This window comes from Eucyclogobius newberryi, unplaced genomic scaffold (genome assembly GCF_026437365.1).
Source record: "Eucyclogobius newberryi isolate DKJ021-1_F unplaced genomic scaffold, fEucNew1.0.hap1 SCAF_19, whole genome shotgun sequence".
Lineage (NCBI taxonomy): Eukaryota > Metazoa > Chordata > Actinopteri > Gobiiformes > Gobiidae > Eucyclogobius > Eucyclogobius newberryi.
Genome location: NW_027315823.1, coordinates 4,357,856 through 4,380,335, shown reverse-complemented (window position 1 = coordinate 4,380,335; position 22,480 = coordinate 4,357,856). Strand labels below are relative to the sequence as shown.

Genomic DNA, 22,480 nt, shown 5'->3' with positions numbered 1-22,480 from the left:
AATCTTAAAATGAAAGGAGTGAAGACCGTGGACGACGGAAGGGTGGACAGTAGGTGGCGCTACAGTCAGAGAAAAAGGGGAAACGACGGATTGAAAGAAGTGTTTGGACGAGGCCAAACCGGGCAAAAAGTACCACAAAAGTACTTTCACTGCAGTTTGTAACCCCGGCCACAAGGGGGAGTAAAGAGACCAAATCACAATCATAATTTAATACATTTCAACTGTGACGTTTTAAGTCACACGTTTATTCTGTGGTTTTTAAAAGGTATTTTACTCATTCATTGCCATTTTACGGATTTGCGATTTTGTTTTTATTTGAATTTACAGTTTTATTCAGATCAAATTGAGCCTTAATTATAACTTTTGTTGTTTTTTGTCTTAATTAACAAATATAAATGCTGTTAAAACGTATTCAGGACACAAACCAAATACTTTTCCACTCAAAAATATTATTAATTTCAAAAAATGTTGCCCGGTTTGGCCCCCCGTGTTTTGCCCGGTTTGCCCCCTCCCCCGTGTTTTGCCCGGTTTGCCCCCCCCCCCCCCGTGTTGTGCCCGGTTTGGCCCCCCTGTGTGCAGGCACTGTACAAAAACTCCGGGTTTCTGTTTCGCTTCGAAAAGGCAAAAATCTGAGAAACGACGGTAAAAACGCTCCGACTGTACAAACAAAACAAAACAAAAGAAAACAAACGAGATAAAACCCAAATGTGACAGACTTCATTTGAACTGGACTCTCCCAAAGCTTTGTGAGAAATCTGAGGTATTCATTGCAGTTTTCATTCCATAATAAATATAACACGATACAAATACTTATTACAAAAGAGGCAATGCTCGATGCTAAAGCAAAACTCTGCGCTAAAAGAGGTAGTAACTCCTGTACTTAGGTAGATAATGGTGGTTACACCCGTTTCCGCGACGCCGCCGTGGAAACGGTACAATCCCTGTCCTACGTGAGAAAGCGCCGGGGCGAAAGAAACGAGCGCTTTGGATTTTACATGGTTTTTGTTCAAATGTTTCGGACTTTCAAATGGTTTTAAATATCAGTAAAAGATGACCAGAGTCGAGGTGAAACGAAAACACCTCCGATTGAAACAAACGCCTTTTTTCTGGACGTTTTTTGACAGAAATATGAAATTGTCTTGTTTGAGAAAGAACTGGCTCATTTATGATTCCTCACATCATTATTACAGGAAAAACTAATAAAATTGACTTAAATTTACCGTGTTTTCCGGACTATAAGTCGTTTTTTTTCATTGTTTTGGTCGGGGTGCGACTTATACGTGATATTATTCGTTATTTTTAATCTGACAAACAAAAGAGGGCGCTCTAGACTCTAAGCGACGCAGAAGAAGAAGAATCTGCACTTCCTCTTCCTCTGGAGTTTGTGGAGTTCTTTAGAAGTGACACAGAGGAAGAAGAATTCAATGGATTTAGTGATTTGGGGTAAAACTGATGCTTTGGTAAACTTGTTAGCATGTTCTTTATGCTATAGTTATCTGAATAACTGTTCATATGTTACGTTAACATACCAGACACTTACCACAGTTCTGTCTGTGCCTCATGTAGCTGAAGGTGTTAGCGTTAGCATACGTATACCTATTCACCATGTTCTGTAATCTCTTATTATTTTTGCACTTATACTCCAGTGAGACTTATATATGTTTTCTTCTTCTCTGTTATGCATTTTTTGGCTGGTGCGACTTATACTCCGGAAAATACGGTAATAAAATGGACTTGAGTTTACGTACTTTATCGACTGTTACTTCGACAAGTCTATTCGCTTGAAAATTACGTGTCCAAACTTAATCGACATGTTCCGTCTCTTTTTTGGATTTGCACAATGTGAGGCAAAAACAAAAATACAAACCGTTGTTATGGTTACGGACTTAAAGGACACATATTAGGCCAAAGTTGCCTTTTCTGAGCTTCTCAAACCCAGTTCTATCGTTTCCTCATCAAAAACGCGTCCGCAGTTGCGTTTATCATATTTCACGTCGTTTCCGGTTTACGAGCTCCTCTTCCCCTCGAGCCTCACAAAACACTCAGTTTCAAATGTCAAATCGGTAGAGCGATCCGGAAGTCTCGCGTGCCGTTTTAACGTCCATAAATCGCCTTCGCAACAATTCCCTCCGCTGCCAGTAGATGGAGCGCTAGCGAAGGGAACGCCCGACTGTTACTTTTATAGTTTTTTTAGACACCAAAGTAAGAGCCGGTTGCATTTCTTTTACTCTGGAAATCTTTTGTCTAATAATGAATCATGACCAAAAACATTTAACGAAGGCAAAAATATATAAAATTCAAAATGCTCTCGTCCTCGACCCAGACTGGTTTGTAAAGATATAAAAACATGACGTAAAGCTTGCTGGTGATAGTGTACCTTGAGGCAGTACATATTCTGAGTATATTGCAGGCATTGAGTAATTCTGATGCCGATCCAACCAAAACATCCCCAAAATTACACCCAAAAAAAAACTAAAGTTCAAACGTACAATTCAAATTTTTAAAAAATGTTTCCGCAACTTTCTTTTCCAAGTTCCAACGTTAAAACGGCGACGGAAAACGTGCTGAGGCAGACGACGTGTCCAGAGAGTTTATACGTTTGATGGTTTTATTTGTGTTGATAATTCTGTGACTTTGTTTGACGTTAAAAACCTGTTTAGATCCCGGTTCAAACGCAGCATTCGAGTTTGTTTACGTGAATTGCGGACGACGTTAAACGCGGCGCGAAAAGGATATAAATGATTCTTATCGTTTATGTCGATGCAGAAGCGCTTTCCCAGGGATCCACGACGACGGACGATAACGTGGTCCAAAACCGATATGCGCAAATGCTAACGGTAGCAGCGGGCTAAATGGTACCGCGACGCTAGCGCCACCTGCTGCATTTGAACGTGTGCAGCGTGTTTACTTCTGAGGCAACGCCAGGTCCACAAACAAACAAACGTCCTAAAAGTGAGAAACGTTTGGTTTCTTTTCATTTCTTTTTAAAACGCATTTAAATTAACACAATAAAACTCTTAATTATTCTGTGTGTTGGAACATTTACTTCCTTCACACAAGGATTGAATAAAACTAAAATGAAACGACTAATTATATGAATTACTCTAAGATTAAACGCAACTTAAAAACATCAATCATTATTAATCGTTAACTATTTTACATTTATATTTTCAGCTTTTTCAGTAAAAAAAATTAAAAAATCATCTTTCTTTGTCCACATTTGTCAAAAACTGCTTTTACAAACGGACGACCCACATCCTCCTTTGACCCGGTTCTTAAGTGTTGGGTTTTGACCCTGTTCTTAAATGTTGGGTTTTGACCCTGTTCTCAAATGTTGGGTTTTGACCCTGTTCTTAAATGTTGGGTTTTGACCCAGTTCTTAAATGTTGGGTTTTGACCCTGTTCTTAAATGTTGGGTTTTGACCCTGTTCTTAAATGTTGGGTTTTGACCCTGTTCTTAAGTGTTGGGTTTTGACCCTGTTCTTAAATGTTGGGTTTTGACCCTGTTCTTAAGTGTTGGGTTATCTCCTTTGACCCAGTTCTTAAGTGTTGGGTTTGGTCTTTTGACCCAGTTCTTAAGTTTTGGGTTGCCTCCTTTGACCCTGTTCTTAAGTGTTGGGTTTGGTCTTTTGACCCAGTTCTTAAGTGTTGGGTTCTCTCCTTTGACCCGGTTCTTAAGTGTTGGGTTCTGTCCTTTGACCCGGTTCTTAAGTGTTGGGTTTTGACCCGGTTCCTAAGTGCTGGGTTTTGACCCGGTTCTTAGGTGTTGGCTTCTGTCCCCAGTGCGTGGCACTTTCACAAACCGCTTGATACCGTCACTGCACGCGACCCCCAAAAACATGGGCGAACTTCAAGACGATCAGTAACCGAGCACATGGCGCTGCCTCCTCTGGCCAACGAGCGGTACTGCGTCAGAACGCCTCGGCCCTGTCGCCGCGACGACGGGAGGTGCGCGAGACTTTCAGAGCGTCGTTTTTGAGAGGCGGAGTTTAAAAAGGCCCAAAGGCGATTGTTGAACGTGCTGAAGCGGCTGAAAGAGGAAAGTGTTAGCTCGTAGCATGTTAGCGCGTAGCATGTTAGCGCTAACGCTAGCGCTTGCTAATGTGCCAAGATTTCTCAGATTAAATGGACACATTTAGTTTTTTGACAATAGAATATAGATACATTTTGTGCTTCTCGTTTTCTGATCTGCTTCAGAAAATGTTTAACTCTTTAACTCGAGCAAAAGTGAAACTACAGATTAAAATATGTTACGTTTATAGTATATTTCATAAGCAAAAACGCCCAAATGATCAAACAGAACTTTTATTCATTTGGCGAGTTTTAGAACGTTCACTTTGAAGTTCATTTGAAGTTGATTTCTTGTTTATAATGGACCAATCAGAGAGCGGACCAAAACCACACGAGAAGCGCTTCAAAACGGCTCAAACCAACAGCACAGATCATGTGTTTATAACAATTCTAAGTCAGTTTGTCTGCTTTTCTTTTGCAAAAGGATAAAAAAAAAAAAAAAAAAAAACCTTTTCTGGCTTTGAAATTGTATCTGCGCTTTAGAAAAAGTATGAGATATGTTTGTAGATGAAGAGAATAATTCGACATTTGTCCAGAAAAACAAAAACGGATCAGGATTTTGCTCAGGCTTTTAGATAGAGGGCTGTCTTCCCGTATTTTGGACGAGGAATTTAAAATGTGGACGGGCATTTTCGAGTGCAGGGACAGCGCACATGGCGCTCGCACGGTACCGAGCGCACGGCGGTAAAAGCGCTGCTTTATTTAGTAAAAGCGTCGGAAAATATGGCGCAATGTTTTCGATTCCCATCTAAAAGCCTGATTTTGCTGTTTAACTCAAATGAGAGGTTGAATGTGTAAAGCAGCTCGTTCCCTCTCCTCCTCCAGCCTCATCAGAACCAACGGCTTCAACCAAACATTTACTAAAGAACGGCTTAAACTCTAATCACAGTGATTTAAAAACACACTCTCGCCAATGTCCACCTTCTGACTTTGTGTCGGCAAACGAAACGACCCCAGAACCAGAGGCCACTTTATTAGGTACAGGACCAGAGAAGTCCAGGTTTAAGTCCTTACTTTAAAACTGGTTTGGACCTGGTTCAGTCCTGGTTTAGTCCTGTTTTAGACCTGGTTTAGTCCTAGTTTAGTCCTGGTTTAGTCCTGGTTTAAGTCCTTAGTTTAAACCTGGTTTAAGTCCTTAGTTTAGTCCTGGTTTAGTCCTAGTTCAGTCCTAGTTTATTCCAGGTTCAAGTCCTTAGTTTAAACCTGGTTTAGTCCAGGTCCAGTCCCATGTCTGCTGTACCTAATAAAATGGCCGGCCCTTGTTTAGTTACACTGTAAAACTGTAAAACTGTAAAAATGGTGGCTCTATGGCTTATTTTCGAGCAGCACTTGGAGCTTGAAAACAGAAAACACGACTTACGACATAAAAGTGATGATTTGATATTGTACTTGCATATATATTTTTCCCGAAAATAAAACTGAGAAATGATAATAATATTCTTTGTAGCCCTATTTACAACGGCGGGCTCCTTACATATTTATACGTGGTATTTACAGAAGAGCCAGCAGAGGGCGGTACACCTCGTGATGCAGAGGTCAGTATACTGTATACGGAACGGCACAATTCATGGAATTGCATCAGTATTAAAAATGTCATGTAGAAAAACAAAGAGCTTTTGCCTCAGTTTGGACAGACGCGCGTCGAGAACCTGCTTCTTCAGCACGTCGGGTTTAAAATGACAAATGTGTTTAGTGCGGCAGGAAGGGCATCTGGGCCAAAAGGAAACCGTGGTAAATGTGGATCTCAAAATACACTCCAGAGTTTGTGAAATTTAGACCACTTTTAGTCCAGGTTTAGTCCAGGTTTAGTCCCGGTTTAGTCCTGGTTTAGTCCTGGTTTAGTCCAGGTTAAGTCCCGGTTAAGTCCCGATTCGGTCCAGACTCATAAAGTCTGTTACAGGACGTTTATAGGTTTGTGATGTTGGTGAATTGATTGGCACTAAAAACAATTGTTAACTTTGACATTTTAAACCCAAGTGCCACATGGTCTCTGGTGCCACGCCCCTGCCACGCCCCTGTGCTGCGTCAGGCCTCTGCGCTCGGCCTGCTTAAAGATGCAAACGTTTCCAGTTCCATTTGGCGTTTTAGCCCTTAGCAGTTCATAGCGATTACAGATGACGCTGTCGGCACGTGAGTTACATGTGGTTAACAGTGCTCAGCGTTACAAGTGGAAGCAGTAAAGTATTTACACCGGGCTCTGCTCAAGGCGCCCAAAGTACAAAGAAACCAGAAAGCAGGCGGGTTTGTCCATGAGTTGTAGTGTAAAAAGTTAGTGGTCACCGAGCCACGCAGAGTCCAAACACTTGTTGGTGTTTACAGGTTTTGGGAAGAGAACATGTGAAAAAAAAAAACTCAAAATAAAAGGTTTCCGTTCTTTCGTAGCTTTGTCAGAGAAAATGGAAGAAAGAGCAAACCTTTGGTGACAGATTTTAGAGTCACACGACGACCAGTGGACGAAAGACACGCCAAAGCAGGTCTAAACCAGGACTAAACCAGGTCAAAACCCACTAAACCAGGACTAAACCAGGTCAAAACCCACTAAACCAGGTCTAAACCAGGTCTAAACCAGGTCTAAACCCACTAAACCAGGTCTAAACCAGGTCTAACCAGGTCTAAACCAGGTCTAACCAGGTCTAAACCAGGTCTAAACCAGGTCTAAATCCACAAAACCAGGTCTAAACCAGGTCTAAACCAGGTCTAAACCCACTAAACCAGGTCTAAACCAGGTCTAACCAGGTCTAAACCAGGTCTAACCCAGGTCTAAACCAGGTCTAAACCAGGTCTAAATCCACAAAACCAGGTCTAAACCAGGTCTAAACCAGGTCTAAATCCACTAAACCAGGTCTAAACCCACTAAACCAGGTCTAACCAGGTCTAAACCAGGTCTAAACCAGGTCTAAATCCACAAAACCAGGTCTAAACCCACAAAACCAGGTCTAAACCAGGTCTAAACCCACTAAACCAGGTCTTCAAGCAAATATTTTTTGAAAATACATTGGCAGTTTTTTTTAACCCTAACCTCCATTTCAGACCAAATAATCTCGACACGGGGCAGAGTTCGGAGGTCACGCGGGTCACGGAACCTGCTGACCGTCGTGGTCGCGTCGAGCGCCGCCGTCGTGCCGATCGCCGTGTGACTCGTACACAAACACTGCCATAGTAACGAGAAAACAAAACACACAGAATCTCGTGCAGGCACTGATGTTGCGGGCGAGCCGAGCCACGCCCCCCCTCCCCCAAGCCGCGCCCCCAAACGCACATTCACGACACATAATACTCGAAAACACAAAGAGGTAGAACGACAGGATGAACTGAGCTATGCAGGTTGTGTTACAGACGTGGACTCGCACCAAAGTCCACGGGTTTTTGATGTCCAGGCTTTAAGCAGCAGAAGTTGGATACTTTTAAATACCTCTAAAATATACGTAAATAGGCGGAAGATGTATAATCATAACCGATATATAACGATGGTATATTTATAGGATGCGCCCCCGTTTCCAGTGGTTCTCAAGCGGCCTCAGAGCGGGACCCGGGAATATTCAAAAGATAACAACGCACGGGTTTATTCTTTTAGGATTTAAACTTTAAAAAAGGAAGAGGTTATTAATTAGAACATTTTAAACTCATTTTAGGGGGAAATATGAACCGTAAACCAGGTCGAAACAGCCACTTTAGACCGTATTTACCAGACTATAAGTCGCACCTTTTTTCATAGTTTTGGCCGGGGTGCAACTTATATTTATACTTATATACTTATACTCCGGAGCAACTTATATGTGATATTATTTGTTATTTTCACACTTGCCTGCATTTCATATTCCAGTGCGACTTATACTTGTTTTATTCTTCTCTATTATGCATTTTTTGGCTGGTGCGACTTATACCGTAGTTCGATTCTTGTAAAACTGGATTTATTTTAGTACAAATCTGAACAATGACTTGATTCTTTGTGATTACATATGTTCTGGTGCATATTCTGTTTCTGAAAGTCACGAAAAGCGGGAGGAAAAAGTGAAGAGCTCCCTTTAGGACGCACCATTGTTTTAGGACGAAATGACAGCGTTCACTGTAAACTTGAAGTACTTTGAGTTGATCTAATACGTTTGACTACCTTCGTTATACATTTATTTATTATTTCATGAAACTAAACTGCTTCCGGGTCGCGGCCCACCAGTTGAGAACCACCGGGTTTAAACTCTTTTTTCTCTCGCAATTTTAACTATAATTTCCAATATATTTCTCAGACGAGACAAACACAAACCCATCGATCAAAATGAAATGTTGACTTCTGAAATTTGATCAGAACGTTGACTGAACTCTTTCAAACGACTCAAATTGTGAGTTTGTTTTCACATTTTGAGAGTAAAACGTGTATGGATTTCAGATTTCACATGTTTTGGAATAATAAAAGGTTCATTTGATTGTTTTTGCATTCATTCTGATCAGTTTGGATTATAAACGACTCGGCTCTGGACAGTTGTGATGTTCCGTCTGGACGCACTTTCTCCCGGTCAGTGATATAAAGGAGCCGGTCGAACGTCTGTGGATTTGAATCTGAAAACCACTGACACGTTTAATGTCAACATTTCATCGTTTTCGACGCTCCGGCTCTTTCTGCAATCATATATTTCTGTTTAACTCTCCTCCAGCGCGTCGGGCCCGGTCCCCTCGCTCTGTGGCGCCCCCTCCCCGGTTCCCTCGCTCTGTGGCGCCCCCTCCAGCGCGTCAGGCCCGGTCCCCTCGCTCTGTGGCGCCCCCTCCCCGGTCCCCTCGCTCTGTGGCGCCCCCTCCCCGGTCCCCTCGCTCTGTGGCACCCCCTCCAGCGCGTGGGGCCCGGTCCCCTCGCTCTGTGGCGGTTCCTAGGACACTTCGCTGCCGAACACCTCCAGCACGAGCGGCGTGAGCTGCATGCTGTGCTCAGGCTGGAAGGACAGCGAGCGGTACTGCTTGGAGTGCTCCTCGTTCAGGCTGCGCAGGTCGGCCAGCTTCTGGATCATCTTGGCGTAGAGCAGGCGCCCACCCGAGTGGTGCAGCTGGATGTAGGCCTGCAGCGTCTCAGAGATCCGGTCCTGCAGCGCCTCGATCCGGGCGTGGTCCTGGACGCCGGGCCGGTCTGACGAGAGGGAGGTGGGGGACAGAGGTGAGTATGTAGAGATAAATGTACGCAATACCCTCCTACAACAGCAGGGGGCGGTAGTGGTTCAACTGTGCAGACTTTTGTAAACAAAGTGACCAACAGTACAGATGGTGTCAATACCATACTGAACACAATGTCCTAGGACACTATAATAACAAATACAAAGAAGGTTTCTCAAACTGTGGTACACGAGGTCCTCAGGCTGCTGCTCAGGTTTAACAGTTGTTTTTTCTGTGTAACTTTCTGCATTTTGGAGGGTTTTAACATCTTTTAAAAATCCGACTGCTCTTTTTCCCTGACGACACTGAGTCTCCAATAATCTACCAAAGAAAAGGACGGAGACAAAATACACACTTTCCGGAAAATATGTTTTTTCTCATTTATCACGTCTGGAAAACAGGCCAATCATTTTGCAGGATTTCAAGGATTTCCAGGATGTGTGTGAACCCCGAGATCTCTGCGCAACATTTATCAATGAACTCTGGCCCTGGACACGAGCTGCTCACTGCGTCACACGAATGGGAGAAAACTGGACGATTACAGTTCGGGACAAAGGGGGAGGAGCTTATGTTCGGACTTACACGAGGCTAAAGTAAATAAACTGCATTATTGTCACACGTTTGTCCGTTTCTCACCGCGATCATCTCAACTCAGATCCGCGCTCGTCATCGTTAAACGCAGCGTCCCCCGAGCGCGCTTTACCTCTGCATCGTTAATGACGGCGCTGCAGATGAATGCGAGCGGCTCGTTAAGTCGCAGGTGGAGGAGGCCGCCGCATGTATAAACCATGGGCTCGCCAACGCCCTCGGAGAAACGCTCCAGATGAAAGAGCGGCGCCGGAGAGAACCGCCACCGCGCCGACACGAACCGAGCGGATCCTGAACGGTCGAGCTCAAAACACACCGATGATCACGCGATATGATGCATGATATCTGATCCATGGGAGGCTTCATAGTCACGATGTTGATGGTTCAATCGCAGATCTGATCAGGCAGATCATTGGGAATGACACTTCAGAAGGAGTTCAGCACCAGCGAGCGTGGACTGAATGAATAATGAGTGCGAGTTATGAAGACGAGGCTTTGCTCTCTCGCTCACATAGACTCGAATGTCCAACCACCGCCTTCTGAGTCATTTACAGAGGTGTGGAGACGTGTTTGTCCCCCTAAACCTCATAACAGGACCACCCTCATAACAGGACCACCCTCATAACAGGACCACCCTCATGGCCCAGAGTGAACAGTGATGTCCCCCTAGACCTCATAAAAAACGTGAGCCCCGTGTGTCCTCTTGTGCCCCGTGTGTCCTCTTGTGCCCCGTGTGTCCTCTTGTGCCCCGTGTGTCCTCTTGTGCCCCGTGTGTCCTCTTGTGCCCCGTGTGTCCTCTTGTGGCCCGTGTGTCCTCTTGTGGCCCGTGTGTCCTCTTGTGCCCCGTGTGTCCTCTTGTGCCCCGTGTGTCCTCTTGTGCCCCGTGTGTCCTCGTGTGCCCCGTGTGTCCTCGTGTGCCCCGTGTGTCCTCGTGTGCCCCGTGTGTCCTCGTGTGCCCCGTGTGTCCTTTTGTGCCCAGTGTGTCCTCGTGTGCCCAGTGTGTCCTCTTGTGCCCCGTGCGTCCTCTTGTGCCCCGTGCGTCCTCTTGTGCCCCGTGTGTCCTCTTGTGCCCCGTGTGTCCTCTTGTGTCCTGTGTGTCCTCTTGTGTCCCCGTAGCACTGTAAGTTGCTGTGTTTGCAGTAGAACCTGGGGACAGCAGGCAGATGGCCATCAGCAGAACATGTTCCTCCTCGTGAAGGTTCAGCTTCTTCAGTCCAACCTGGAACTTCACCAGAGGCTCCAGCAACTCCAGCGTGTGACCGGCTGCACAGAGGACGACATGAGTGAGCGTGTGCGGGACCTCATTAAGCAGCTGGGGGACATGTGCTGACCTTTAGTGACGTCGCTGATCTGGTACTTGAAGTCGGGGGCCCCACAGCTCCAGGACATGTCCTCCAGGCTGAAGCTCTGGTTTGAGCGCAGCATGATCACCTCAATGGCACTGGACTTCAGCAGCGCGATCTGGTCCTCTGCAGTCAGCTCCCTGTGAGACACAAGAGCATAGACATGAGCACTGCTGTTACTACGACTGCATTATCCTCATGAGTACTGCGGTTACTGTTACTATGACAGCATTATCCTCATGAGTACTGCGGTTACTGTTACTATGACAGCATTATCCTCATGAGTACTGCGGTTACTGTTACTATGACAGCATTATCCTCATGAGTACTGCGGTTACTGTTACTATGACTGCATTATCCTCATGAGTACTGCGGTTACTGTTACTATGACAGCATTATCCTCATGAGTACTGCGGTTACTGTTACTATGACAGCATTATCCTCATGAGTACTGCGGTTACTGTTACTATGACAGCATTATCCTCATGAGTACTGCGGTTACTGTTACTATGACTGCATTATCCTCATGAGTACTGCGGTTACTGTTACTATGACAGCATTATCCTCATGAGTACTGCGGTTACTGTTACTATGACTGCATTATCCTCACGAGTACTGCGGTTACTGTTACTATGACAGCATTATCCTCATGAGTACTGCGGTTACTGTTACTATGACAGCATTATCCTCATGAGTACTGCGGTTACTGTTACTATGACAGCATTATCCTCATGAGTACTGCGGTTACTGTTACTATGACTGCATTATCCTCATGAGTACTGCGGTTACTGTTACTATGACAGCATTATCCTCATGAGTACTGCGGTTACTGTTACTATGACAGCATTATCCTCATGAGTACTGCGGTTACTGTTACTATGACAGCATTATCCTCATGAGTACTGCGGTTACTGTTACTATGACTGCATTATCCTCATGAGTACTGCGGTTACTGTTACTATGACAGCATTATCCTCATGAGTACTGCGGTTACTGTTACTATGACAGCATTATCCTCATGAGTACTGCGGTTACTGTTACTATGACAGCATTATCCTCATGAGTACTGCGGTTACTGTTACTATGACAGCATTATCCTCATGAGTACTGCGGTTACTGTTACTATGACAGCATTATCCTCATGAGTACTGCGGTTACTGTTACTATGACTGCATTATCCTCATGAGTACTGCGGTTACTGTTACTATGACTGCATTATCCTCACGAGTACTGCGGTTACTGTTACTATGACAGCATTATCCTCATGAGTACTGCGGTTACTGTTACTATGACAGCATTATCCTCATGAGTACTGCGGTTACTGTTACTATGACTGCATTAATGCTACTGACCATTTAAGTGGTGCTTTCATGTTCATGACTCACACTCACCGCTCCTCATCCCCCGTGAGCCACGTCAGAGACAATCAACTGACCAAACAACCTATTTCCATGACAACAGGCTTCAGGCACCGGTGGTAAATGCACCAGGAGGAGAAAGCTCTGAAGATTTTTGATTTTATTTGGTGTATTTGTGCCTGTCGTACATATAAATGATAGTTTTACACCAAACGAGGAAGTATTTGTGGAGAAAACGTTGAAATATGTGTAGAAAATGACAGGAAGTGACATCACACCAGGGACAATCTTTCTAGTCAAAGTTTATGCAGAATTTACACAAAATAAACAACTTTTTTGACTCTTTAAAAATTAATTCAACAAAATAAAGTCGCTTGTCAAATAATAAAAGTGACATTTGATGAGTTTTGGCCCAGTGTTTGCCGGGTAATTTCCTAGTGTGACGTCATCAAATACAAGCAGGAAGTGAAATTATAAAACTAAAAAATGTGCTATTCTGTGTGCAAAATTCAAAATATATTTATCTTAACTGATGAGTGGTCCGACCTGCAGGGGGCGCTTTAACTGTGCAGACAGAGTGCAGTTCAGAGTACTTTTATTTTCACTGCGTCAGTCTCAAGCGCTCAAACACCACCGGCTCCAGAGTGTGACAGTGTTTACAGCTCCAGAGTGTGGAAACCCCCGGGACAAGTGAGGACAACAGAGTGAACTTCTGTTTTACATCCGTGTCCCAACCAGAAAGACATGTAAATAAGGCTAAAACTGTAGCTGTGATCTTGGCTTTAGTGAAAGTGAACAAACAGAGGTTTAGTTTGAGGCACAACAATTCAATATAAATCTAAATTTTGGTGATAAAGTATTATCACTGTGACTCTGACGGAAGATTATGTCACCCACAGTCAGTCACTCAGTCACCCAGAGTCACACCCAGTCACACCCAGTCACTCTCAGTCACTCTCAGTCACTCTCAGTCACCCACAGTCGCTCTCAGTCGCTCTCAGTCGCTCTCAGTCGCTCTCAGTCGCTCTCAGTCGCTCTCAGTCGCTCTCAGTCACACACAGTCACACACAGTCACACACAGTCACACACAGTCACACTCAGTCACACTCAGTCACACAGTCACTCAGTCACACAGTCACACACACACAGTCACACAGTCACACAGTCACACACAGTCACTCAGTCACACACACACAGTCACACACAATCACTCAGTCACACACAGTCACTCATAGGCACCCAGGGGTACCAGTTTAAAGGGGCAGCAGTTTAACGGGGCAGCAGTTTAAAGGGGCACCAGTTTAAAGGGTTTTTGTGGTTCAACAAACAAAAAATACTAAAATTATGCTCAAATGATTAAAGTGATTATACAACATGTCAGAAAATGAATATGATTTTTTTTATAATAAAAGACAAAATGAAATTTAAGTGGTGCCCCATCCTCTTTACAGCTGCAGCCAATGATTCTTTTTCTCAGTTAAACTAACAATTATTCTTTCAGTTTGTTGCTTGGATTGCTAAAACTCGTAAATGTGAGATTTTATCTGAAATTGACCCAGATGAGACTAAAGTGAAGCCGCTTGAGAACATCCTGAAGATAAAACCACTCAAAGAACACGTTTCCTATTTGAACATTTAAAACATCAGCACGACATGTCTGGAGTCTGTGTTATAGACCAGAGTATTTGATCACTTATTAGGCCGCGGGTATTTTATTCTTTGTTTTTTACGGATCCGCCACACTTAGATTATTTAAATGTATATAAATTTAATTTATTTATATAAATAAAATAAATTATTATAAAATAAAAATGATAAAGTACCACCGACAACGCAAAATAGCACTAAATGAAATATAAAAAGCGGTATTAAGTCAAAAGATAAGAGCGCATGAAGCAATTTTTCGTCAAAATCCTGCGGAAGTCATTTATTTTGGAAAGCATTGTGACGGAGCGGCGCCGTCCAGTGCACGGTCCCAGCGAGGGCGCACACGCCCGTTTCCCTGTCTGCTGCGCACCTTTATATCGAAAATACACATTTTAAACCCGTTTAGCACATTTTCTCCAGCGCGTTTTGCCGTGACTAAGGCTGCACACTTAGAAGCGTAATAAGATAACTGCGGCCTAAGCTAACAAATATCTCAATAATCCCTTCACTTGTTTCAGCATTAGACCAGAAATATGCACCAGTGACTCAAGGCTTCTAGATTATAATATTTACGAATAAAGTGAAATTCTTTAGTCATTTGTGGTTGAATAATAAATAAGGTGTTTTTAAATGCGTTTTAGAGTCTTTTTTAGTAATTTAGTCACAATTATTCGATTAGTCGTTGCAGCCTTAATGGAATATCAAGTCTTTTCCTTCGACACAAATGCGACCGGGAAGAGCAGTGAAAATGTTGAATCGTTAAAGTATTGATCTATATAGCACTGAAAATATATTTTTTTTAAATAAAATTAAATCTAACCGCTATGAATAATTCTTTGACACAGAGCAGGTTCGGACTCGGTGTTAGCGACGCTCGTACCTGAACCCGGGGATCATTTTGGCGAATCCGATGACCTTCTGGATGCTGTAGGACACGAGGTCGGCCAGGTGGGGCAGCATCGAGAGGCTGGAGCCCTCTTCTTCGCTGGACTCCGGACTGCTGCCCTGCTCCTGGTACATCATCAGCAGGTTGTTGAAGTTCATCTTGGTGTCCGACTCTGAAACACGCAAACGCACCGACGTGTGACGACGGGGGGAGGGCGTTTGTACGACGCCAACGTGAAAAGTGTGCGACAATTTCTCGACAGCTCCTCCACGTTTACAAAGAGAGAAGAAAGTGTAAAACAGAACTCTCTCTCACCCGATGCAGCCAGAGCATCGTAAACATACACCCTGAGGACTTTATAAACCAGCCACAACCAAAGCTAACAGACGCTAGCATGCTAACGCTGTACTTCCTGGTTAGAGAGATGCACACACACTTATATGTGATATTATTTGTTATTTTCACACTTGCAACAGCATTTCATACTCCAGTGCGACTTATATACGTATTTTTTCTTCTCTATTATGCATTTTTTTGGCTGGTGCGACTTATACTCACTCCAGTGTGACTTATACTCCAGAAAATACGGAAATGCTTCTGACACTTGTGGTTTGGCTCTTCTGGCAGAGTTGTGTCGAATGTATCTAAAGGTCATTCATCTGGATTTATTCTCTATCTGTGTTCGAGCTGTAAGCCGTACGTTGCACTAGAAACCGTGTCGAGGATGAGGCCCCTAAAGTCAATAATAAAAGTTATAAATATGCCAGTGTTGGGGCCCCACTGCATTGTTCTGGGGAAGGCTTCGGTTCAGCTCACTTCCTACAGTCGACGTGTGATGTAAGCAGCCAAACAAACGCTCACTATTGGGACGCTCACATTATGAACCTTTAGAGATGTATGATGTTTGTGAGAAGAAACAGAACCATTGTACGATGTATTTTCCGGACTATAAGTCGCACCTTTTTCATAGTTTTGACCCAAGTGCGACTTATACTCCGGAGCGACTTATACGTGATATTATTTATCTTATTATAGAGAGATGCACACACACTTGTATGTGATATTATTTGTTATTTTCACACTTGCAACAGCATTTCATACTCCAGTGCGACTTATATACGTATTTTTTCCTCTCTAATATGCTTTTTTTTTGCTGGTGCAACTTGTAGTGCGGAAAATACGATATTCACGTTTGTCAACTCCATGAACAAACTCAAATCCTTCTTTCACGTTCATTCTCTTTAACAAAAACTGTTCAGGATTTCGCTTTTGATTCGAGCACAGAAGGCTGAATGTGTTTCTTAGATTTTACATTGTTCTGCTTCATTTTTGTCCTTGGAGCTGCTCGTTACTTGTTAAGAGTTTTAGGACGTTTCAACTCAAACTCGCCTCAAAAACAAAAACATTTAACGAGAGAAAAGTCACGAGTGCAACTGATACGTTTGACGTCGTTTATCTGCTTTTCTACAACTGTTTACTGGAGTTTCTTTTACTTTTTAGACGTCAGGTACAAACTAAAAACTTGGAATTGTTGACTTTTATATTTGTTCTTAGACTGTAGCAGCTCTTTTACATTTCAGCTGCATAAACTGTGATGGTGGAATTGAAATCACAAACTTTCCCTTTCTTAAAAAAGTCACACAACTGTTATTTTTAGTTCTTCCGATTCTACTTCGACCTGAATAATCGGGAGAATATTCTGGACATCTGGACCTGGAGAGTGGCTTTTACCTGGAGAGTGGCTGAAAGAGTCCGAGGAGGCGTCGGACAGCGAGTGGAGCGAGGCGGCTCGGCTGGCACTGCGCGTCACCGGACCATCTCGAACCGGAGGCTGCGACAGGGAGGAGAAACATGACAGCAGGAGAGTTACAAAGAGTTAAAACGCCCACCGCTAAACATACGAGGCTCTGGGGAGGCGCGGGGGGCTCTGGGGGAGGCTCCGGAAGGCTCTGAGAGGCTCTGGGGGAGAATCTGGGGAGGCTCTGGGGGAGGCTCTGGGTGAGGCTCTGGGTGAGGCTCGGGGGGAGGCTCTGGGATAAGCCCTCTCTGGTTTTACTTTGCTCCTCAGATAAACGGGGGGCTCCTCAGATAAACGGGGGGCTCCTCAGATAAACGGGGGGCTCCTCAGATAAACGGGGGGGCTCGTGGACGCACCCTGAACCTGCAGAAGTCTGAGTAGGAGTCGTCGTAGGTCTTGTGGTGCGCCTCCACCAGCGTCGCGATGACCTGGCTCTGCTCGTCCGAGAGTCTGGGCCGCCGGGCCTCTTTCTGGGCCTCTTTCTGGGCCTCTTCGTCCTTCCTCCTCTGGATCAGGTCCTTCTTCCTCTGCACCTCCTCGTCCGTGAGGATAACTGTCGACAAAGAATTGTGTCCGTTAGAAAACGTGAAAGAAATCAAAAGAAAGGCAACGATAAAAGTCAAGTCCCATGACATCACACGACTCTTAACGAGGGCTGTAACTAACGATTATTATTACTATTGTACATTTGAGACTTTTTAAAATGCATTATCAACCAAATAAAGTTAGAAATGCAGTGACGCTTCTACATAGAGAGTGTTTACAAATGAAGTGCATTATTGAGGAAAATCATAAATAGTTTATTCCTTTTTGACATTTTGATTTATTATTGCCACAGTCTGTTATAAAAAGTGTTTTAGAGTCTGTAAAGACCAGAGACTTATTATTTGGATTATTAGTATTATTATTAGTTTTATTATGACAATTGTTGCAGCCCTACTCTTTAATACAGCATTAATAATTAAAACAGAACTCTGCCCTCCTCATAGCAACATCTTTTCATCAGCGAATATGAATTGACTGTAATATTATGTTTGAAAAGACTGAAAACCACTTTAACCACTTTAAGTACAGTGTTTTTGAGCAGGATTAAACCAGGTAGAACTCCAGAGCGAGATCAGGACTACACTGAACACCTTTTTCTCTTTCCTTCTCCATCTCTGAACTGCAACAATGCACATAGCTAACAGGCAGGTGCTCCTTCATCAGGATTGGTGTTAGCACGGCATGTTAGCAATAATATAAGCCCGGAGCTGTAACGTGTTTTTGTGAGGCTCAGAGAAGAGGAGCTCGTAAACAAGTGTGAATGAAGCTGAACAAAACTCCAGAACAGGGTCAAAAGATGTCAGATTAGCACATTATTATAGATCAGCTGCTGCTGGGTGCGGTCAGGTGTGCCTAATAAAGTGCCCAGTGAGGGGCAGAAAAGCGGGCTTTTTATCATAACCGGGGGCTCTTTATCATAACCGGGGGCTCTTTATCATAACCGGGGGCTCTTTATCATAACCGGGGGCTCTTTGTCATAACCGGGGGCTCTTTGTCATAACTGGGGGCTCTTTGTCATAACCGGGGGCTCTTTGTCATAACCGAGGGGAAAAATAAGAGCGTTCTAGAAACGGCTTCCTGCGTCTCTATGCACGAGGAGCGCCGCTTTAACGCCACAAAAACAAACAGGTAATTCATATGTTTATTTTTATTATTATTATACACTCCTTAATTGGTCAGGATGAGACTTGCAGACTGAATGGGTCAAAATCTGCTTAATCTAGAGCTCAGAGGGGAGGGATTTATTGAAATTACAAATATGACAGGGGCCGTTTTGAGTTCAAAGGGAGACGTCTCAAACTGTGGTGCGCGGGCTCTTTCCGGCGATACGTGGATTCCTCTGCAGTTCAAATATTTGCTAAAGATAAATTCATTTTTTGCAGCATTTTTGTTCTCTTTTGGGTTTGTCCTTGTTCAGAACGAGTAACGCAAACACATGTGTGGTCCCGTTTTAGATCACTTAAAGCAAGAGTTTGGACCCTGGTTTAGTCCTGGTTTAGTCCTGGTTTAGTCCTGGTTTAGTCCTGGTTTAGTCCTGGTTTAGTCCTGGTTTAGTCCTGGTTTGGTCCTGGTTTGGTCCTGGTTTGGTCCTGGTTTGGTCCTGGTTTAGTCCTGGTTGAGACCAAGTTTAGACCTGGTGCTACTCCGAGGGTCCAATGCTTTCTTTGGTGTGAAAGAAAAGTCACACTTGAACCTGACCAGGACATTTACAAGCACGTTTTGGCACGTTTTGATGTCTGAATCGGCCGTCTTTATGTTACAGGAAAAAGAAACAAACACGACTTGATCCACAGGTTAACTTGAGAACTAAAGGTTAATAAATAAAAACTACACATACACGTTTAGTATTGCACAGACTAATCACAGCGGGACAGACCAGGTCTCGCTACATACATTCGCCGCCATCCCTAACATGATAAATCAAATTGGCCCGCCATCCGGTTTGATATAGGGGGAAAATAAACCATCCCTAAAACCCGGCGCGAGCGTCGGAGTGAGCGTGCCGCCTGCGGCGAGCGTCGATGATGACTGCGCGGCAAGCGCCGGCACCATGGCTGCACGGCCAGCGCAGAAAAGTTGGAATTTTTTTTTGGCAGACAGCAACCAATCAGATTACGCTCTAGTGACGTGCTACACACTATTTTTTTTATTTTTTTTTTAATCTTCAAGATGCAGCTCTTGGAGCAAATGAATATATTCACTAAACTATGCTAAAGTACACCCCTAAAGTATCTGACTATGATCTTCTATGATCCTGACTGAGGCCTGTGTCCAATGGATGAAAAGAAGAGTTGATGTCTCTAAATTATTTCAGCATTATATTACTGCCTTCACCCATGAGCTAAAACTGTACACATTTTGATTACATACCAAAATTGTTAATAAAATTGTGTATTATGATACAGTGCTCACTGGTAATACATTTAAATGACTGTCTTTATGTTTATTTGATGATTCCATTAAGTTTTGTGTAGCCAATATTCAAGTTTATTGATGTTGTTTAGGCCTAAACACCATGTAATAGTATGTTTATGGTGGATGTACCTTTGGAAATAATGAAGGTACGTTAAACCATCCTTGGAGGAAAATGCATCCCCATATGAGGCATATTTAAAAAAAATTCAGGGGAGAGCACTGATTATTAGTCGTCGTCGTCGTAGTACAGTATTGTGGTAAACTAAAGCTGATGAACTCTGTGAAAGGGGCAAAGACCCAAAGAGACTCGACCTGATCTCAAACATTACATCATATTCACAGGAGCCGAGGCCCCACGGCAAACGGCACAGGACCCTGCTCAAACACAGAGGTCAGAGGTCGCACCTTTCACCGCTGACGGGGTGAAAGCTTCAGAGGCGTGAAACTCACATCACCATCCACAGACTCAGAATGACTCTAGGACGAGTCGAAACATTTTAAGCTTTTTCTACAATATCAATCATTTATAATACTAATAATACTAATAGTGATGCATTAGTCTTGTATAGAACCTTTCCAGACGCTTAATGTTATTTTACAATGTCATTTTAATTATTTCATTCAAGACAGTTGAGAGATTTGTAGTTCCAGATGAACTGTGTTTGTGTATTTTATTATTTGTGTTTAGGGCAGTTATTACTCACACTCCATCATGTACACACAGTATTTGTGTTTCTCACACTCCATGTACACACAGTATTTGTGGTACTCACACTCCTTCATGTACACACAGTATTCGTGGTACTCACACTCCTTCATGTACACACAGTATTCGTGGTACTCACACTCCTTCATGTACACACAGTATTCGTGGTACTCACACTCCATGTACACAGAGTATTCGAGGTACTCACACTCCTTCATCATGCCAATGTCCACGCAGCGCTTGAGCCTGCAGGCCTGGCAGTGTCGTCGGTTGTCCTTGGTGATGGTGCAGCTGCCGTTAAAGGGACACGTGAACGAGGCTTTCCTCTTCATGCTGCGCCTGTAACGAGACAACACGTCGGCGTCATGTGTCGTGTGTGTGACACAATTGTCCTTAAATGTGGGCTCTAAACTCCAGGGGAGCAGGTTTTATACTTGCTCAGAGCACTGTTGGACACAGAGATAGTAACAGAAGTCTTTGCATGTGAACTTTAGTTATATTTTGGACATGGAGACACTGCACCAGGGCGACAGCTCGCGTTTATCAGACCACAGGAGCTTTATAGGAGCTTTAAAGGTTTGTGTGAGCGGTCGTGTCACCTTTGGCCTGTTTCTCATCTTTACTCCCCCTCCTCAGAGTAAACAGTCCTTATGTAACTGTGGGCTGACATTACGTTTCTGTTTCTCTGAGCAGGAGTGAGCAGGAGTGAGCCAGTGTGTTCATTTACATACAACTCCATTAGGCTCCACGTGAAGGGTCCTCTCCTACATGTGTTTATGATTCCATTTCATCCCCACGGAAACCACTGACCCTGTGCACATGTGCAGGGAACAGACCCCTGGTCATGGAGTGTCATAGAACTGCAGTTACATTAGAAACGTTTCTTATACAGAGAAGGATACGACAGACGTACGTTAAAATATATGAGTAATACAAGTCTTCCTGAACAGAACCTTGTCTTTACATTAAACTCCCCCATACGTGTACATGTGTGTATGTTCTAACCCCATCCGTGTACATGTGTGTGTGTTCTAACCCCATACGTGTACATGTGTGTGTTCTAACCCCATACGTGTACATGTGTGTATGTTCTAACCCCATCCGTGTACATGTGTGTGTGTTCTAACCCCATACGTGTACATGTGTGTGTGTGTTCTAACCCCATACGTGTACATGTGTGTGTGTGTTCTAACCCAATACGTGTACATGTGTGTGTGTTCTAACCCCATACGTGTACATGTGTGTGTTCAAACCCCATACGTGTACATGTGTGTGTGTTCTAACCCCATACGTGTACGTGTGTGTGTTCAAACCCAATATGTGTACATGTGTGTGTGTTCTAACCCCATACGTGTACATGTGTGTGTTCAAACCCCATACGTGTACATGTGTGTGTGTTCCAACCCGATACGTGTACATGTGTGTGTGTTCCAACCCGATACGTGTACATGTGTGTTCTAACCCCATACGTGCACGTGTGTGTGTGTTCTAACCCTATACGTGCACGTGTGTGTGTGTTCTAACCCCATACGTGTACATGTGTGTGTTCTAACCCCATACGTGTACATGTGTGTGTTCAAACCCCATACGTGTACATGTGTGTGTTCAAACCCCATACGTGTACATGTGTGTGTGTTCAAACCCCATACGTGTACATGTGTGTGTGTTCAAACCCCATACGTGTACGTGTTCAAACTCCATACGTGTACATGTGTGTGTGTTCAAACCCCATACGTGTACATGTGTGTGTTCAAACCCCATACGTGTACATGTGTGTGTTCAAACCCCATACGTGTACACGTGTGTTCAAACCCCATACGTGTACACGCGTGTTCAAACCCCATACGTGTACACGCGTGTGTTCAAACCCCATACGTGTACACGCGTGTGTTCTAACCCCATACGTGTACATGTGTGTGTGTTCCAACCCGATACGTGTACATGTGTGTGTTCTAACCCCATAGGTGTACATGTGTGTGTTCTAAC

The 22,480-nt window shown here is 43.9% G+C and overlaps 1 protein-coding gene across 1 annotated transcript in view; it reads right to left on the bottom strand.

The window, feature by feature from the left end:
• Window positions 1–8,908: 8,908 nt before the first annotated feature.
• LOC140365195 (vitamin D3 receptor B) overlaps window positions 8,909–22,480 on the bottom strand; it is a 28,043-nt gene continuing 14,471 nt past the window's right edge. Inside the window, exons 4-10 of the mRNA XM_072451469.1 lie at window positions 20,703–20,833; window positions 17,184–17,380; window positions 16,761–16,860; window positions 15,024–15,201; window positions 11,127–11,278; window positions 10,942–11,058; window positions 8,909–9,184 (exon numbers count right to left, since the gene is read on the bottom strand). Coding sequence (XP_072307570.1) covers window positions 8,931–9,184; window positions 10,942–11,058; window positions 11,127–11,278; window positions 15,024–15,201; window positions 16,761–16,860; window positions 17,184–17,380; window positions 20,703–20,833 — 1,129 coding nt within the window. The 3' untranslated portion in view covers window positions 8,909–8,930. The remainder of the gene's footprint in view (window positions 9,185–10,941; window positions 11,059–11,126; window positions 11,279–15,023; window positions 15,202–16,760; window positions 16,861–17,183; window positions 17,381–20,702; window positions 20,834–22,480) is intronic.